Source organism: Argiope bruennichi, chromosome 6 (assembly GCF_947563725.1).
Source record: "Argiope bruennichi chromosome 6, qqArgBrue1.1, whole genome shotgun sequence".
NCBI classification, from domain to species: domain Eukaryota; kingdom Metazoa; phylum Arthropoda; class Arachnida; order Araneae; family Araneidae; genus Argiope; species Argiope bruennichi.
Window position 1 is genome coordinate 108,063,391 of NC_079156.1, and position 3,799 is coordinate 108,067,189.

The 3,799-nt window shown below is 39.6% G+C and overlaps 1 protein-coding gene across 1 annotated transcript; it reads right to left on the reverse strand.

The window, feature by feature from the left end:
* Positions 1-372: 372 nt before the first annotated feature.
* LOC129971888 (uncharacterized) lies at positions 373-2,936 on the reverse strand. The gene is made up of 2 exons (XM_056085864.1): positions 2,811-2,936; positions 373-1,023 (listed from the first exon to the last, which is right to left on the reverse strand). The coding sequence occupies exons 1-2, from the start codon at positions 2,934-2,936 to the stop codon at positions 373-375; spliced, it is 777 nt and encodes a 258-aa protein (XP_055941839.1).
* Positions 2,937-3,799: the final 863 nt, after the last annotated feature.

The following is a 3,799-nucleotide window of genomic DNA, read 5'->3' on the forward strand; positions in this document are numbered from 1 at the left end:
AAAATACGTATTTTAGACAATCTTATTCTATTAAGGTTTTAGTGCGTGGTTTAACACGCATTGCCAAATTTACTTTAAATTAAAGTATTAAAACATTTTTACTTAATGAAAACTGCCAGCCATGTAAATAACAAAAATAAATTTGAATTACAAATTAAATTAACAAATATAGAATATGATACATTGGCCATAATTCCATCGACCAGCACGAGACAGACGTTCTAAGCCAGCTGGCGAAGGCAGGAAGTGAGTCACTCGTATCCGTTGGAGAGCAAAGTTCATCTCCAAAGGTATGATTGATGCTTATCGCCAGTTGGCGAAACAAACAGTCATTTATCGCCTGTTTGGCCGCTGCACACTCCCTCCGCAGTCTCATTGGAAATGGACATAACAACGTGGGGGTCGAACTTGTCGGCCTGAGCGTGTTGTTTGCCTTGCTGTAACGACGATGGATGTCTCAACTGGAAGTGTTTTGGTACACTTAGTAGTGGAACTTGCTTCTTGCTTGGCCGGTGGTATACTGGAACACTCAGGAGGAATTATAAAAGCAGGTTTCAGACGGTCTATAGAGATGGTATGGGAAGCTCCCTTGATCTCGAGATCGAAAGTTTTCTGTCGTCTGACAAGAACTTTGTAAGGTCCATCATATGGTGCTTGTAGAGGTTTATGTACACCGTCATGTCTCACAAATACATGTGAACACTCGTTGAGGTGAGGATGCACAAAGATTGTTCTTTGGCCATGACAGGACGTTGGAACTGGTCTCATCGTTGCAAAATGGTGTTTCAAGTCCTCCACGAGCTGCTTGGGTGATGCGTCTACAGGTGTTGGATCGAAAAACTCTCCTGGTAGTCGCAGAGACTTGCCATATACCAGCTCAGCTGTCGTTGCTTGCAGATCCTCTTTGAAGACGGACCGGAATCCTAGTAACAAGGTGGGCAGTGCTGCAGACCACTGATCTGTGCTGTAGGCTTTCAAAGCTGCCTTTAATGGGTGGTGGAACTCTTCGATCAGACCATTGGCCTGAGGATGATAAGGAGAAGATCTTATCCTTTTAATTCCTAGTAGTTGAGAGAGAGCACGGAACTAATCACTCTCAAACTGTCTGCCTTGGTCAGTAGTAATTCTTGCAGGACAACCAAATCTGGCTATCCAGTGCTTAAAAAAATTTTGTGCTACTGTCTGTGCTGTCATGTCTGGAATTGGTACGGCTTCTGGCCATCTCGTGAACCTATCTATCATTGTTAAACAATAATAGTTTCCTTGAGAAGGAGGTAGAGGGCCTACAAGGTCCAGGTGTACATGTTCGAACCTCTGTGATTGGTCTACAAATTTTCCTACTGGGGTTTTAGTATGGCGAATTACCTTCTATTTTTGACACGGGATGCAATGCTTAGCCCAATTGTTGCAGTCTTTTCGAATGGAAGGCCAAATAAAAAGCGATCGAATTAATTTTGAAGTGCTGCGAATGCTAGGATGAGATAAATTATGTAGTGATGCAAAGATTTGTTGACGAAATGATTCAGGAATATAAGGTCGAGCTGTACCTGTTGATACATCACAATAAATGGGAGTTTCACAATTTGGAAAAGCAATTCTTTTAAATTGTAATGTTTAAGAATTATCGATTAAATTTTTTAATTCAGAATCAATTTGTTGTGCTTGTGCAATTTCGTTATAATCTATGGGATTTGGCATGTTTATTGCGTTTATCCTCGAAAGTGCATCTGCTAATATATTCTCAGAGCCTTTTATGTGGTGAATATCGGTGGTAAACTGAGATATAAAATCTAATTGTCTAGCCTGTCTCGGAGAGCATTTGTCCAAGCGCTGTTGGAAAGCGTAAGTTAACGGCTTATGATCAGTAAACAAAGAGAAATTTCTAGCTTCAAGCATATGCCTAAAGAGTTTGATGGCAGCATAAGCTGCTAATAACTCTCTGTCGTAAGCGCTATAGTTTCTTTCTGCTGGGGAGAGTTTCCGAGAAAAGAATGCGAGTGGTTGCAATTCTTCATCTACTAATTGAGACAATGACCCACCGATTGCAAAGTCTGAAGCGTCGACTTGTAAAATTAATGTGGCATCTGGTTTTGGATGTGCCAATAAAACAGCATTTGCGATTAATTGTTTACAATTTTGGAATTCTTCTTCCGCTTTATCTGACCAGTCCAATTTCGTTTTATCATTCTTTTTCGCGCCTTTTAAATATGAAGTTAAATATACCTGATGTTTTGGTATATTCGGTAAAAATCTACGGAAGAAATTTAAAAAACCTAAAAATCTTTGAAGATCTTTTACTGTTTTTGGTTGCGGATATTTAAGAATTGGTTGAACTTTATCGGGTAAAGGTTTAGTCCCCGAACTAGTAATTAAATGACCTAAGAAAGGAATTTCTGAGACGCCAAATATGCATTTTGAAACATTTATGATTAGTCCATATGTATTTAATCTCTCCAGTACGATTCGTAAATGAGCTTTATGCTCTTCTTGACTGGAACTAAATATTAAAATATCATCCAAATAGACATAGCAAAATTTAATATCTCCCAGGATTTCATTCATGAATCGCTGAAAAGTTTGTGCTGCCCCACATAGTCCAAAATTTAAAAATGGGAATTCAAACAGTCCAAATGGTGTACAAACTGCGGTTTTTTGTATATGATCCGGATGCACGGGTATGTGAAAATAAGCACGGACTATATCCAGTTTCGAAAAAATATTTTTTCCGTGGAGTGCATTGGAAAAATCCTGGATATGGGGTATGGGATAACGGTCCGGTACCGTACAGGCATTTAATCTCCTATAGTCACCCACAGGTCGAATGCTGCCTGAGCTTTTGTAACGACATGAAGGGGAGATGACCAAGGTGATTTTGATGGTCGGCATATGCCTTGGTCCATCATGAACTGAAATTCTTTTTTGACGGCGTCATACATTTCTGGATTTAGCCTTCTAGGTTTACTATGGAAAGGCGGACCGGTTGTTTCGATAAAATGCACCGTATTATGTTTAACAGGTTTTAACCCAAATGTCAATTTTGTTAATTCTGGGAATTCTTCCAAAATTTTATGGTATACTGATTCACCAGAAATAAGTTTTAGAGATGCATAATTTGTTGATTTTGAAATTATTCCGGATTGGGTAAATTTAGTTACATTATCAATAAGTTTGCGCCCTTTGAGATCTATTAATAGGTTAAAGGTTTGTAAAAAATCGGCCCCTATTATTGGAACAGGCACATTAGCAATTAAAAATTTCCATGGAAAATTTCGCCTGAGGCCTAAATCCACATTTAATAATTTAGATCCATAAGTATAAATTTTGGAGTTATTAGCTGCAAAAAGTTGCAGAGAATCAGGTTTTAAATTTTTTTGGTTTTTGTTGAGTGGTATGCATGAAACATCAGAGCCAGAATCGATCAAAAATTTGAAATGTGATCTCTTATCAAAAAAATGCAAACGATACGATTGCGCGGCTGCCGTCGATGTAGGTTGATCGACAGCCGCTATTGCGAGTTTTCCGGATCCGCGTTAGTTGAGTACGCACATGGCGTTACGCACTTCAGTGCCTTTTCTCTGAAACGCGCATGATAATAACAGAATTTTCTCCCACGATCACCGGAACGCCCACGCGAAAAACTACGGTGTCTGTTTTTCCGATGGAAAAGGCCTCTGCTTCTGTCGCGGGAAAACCGTTGTACCTGCTTACTTAAAGCGGCGATTTCGCTTCGGAGTGCAGTAAACTCATCCAGAGTGGAAGCTTTACGCATGGCAGTACTTTCCGCGCTTCGTCTTACGGC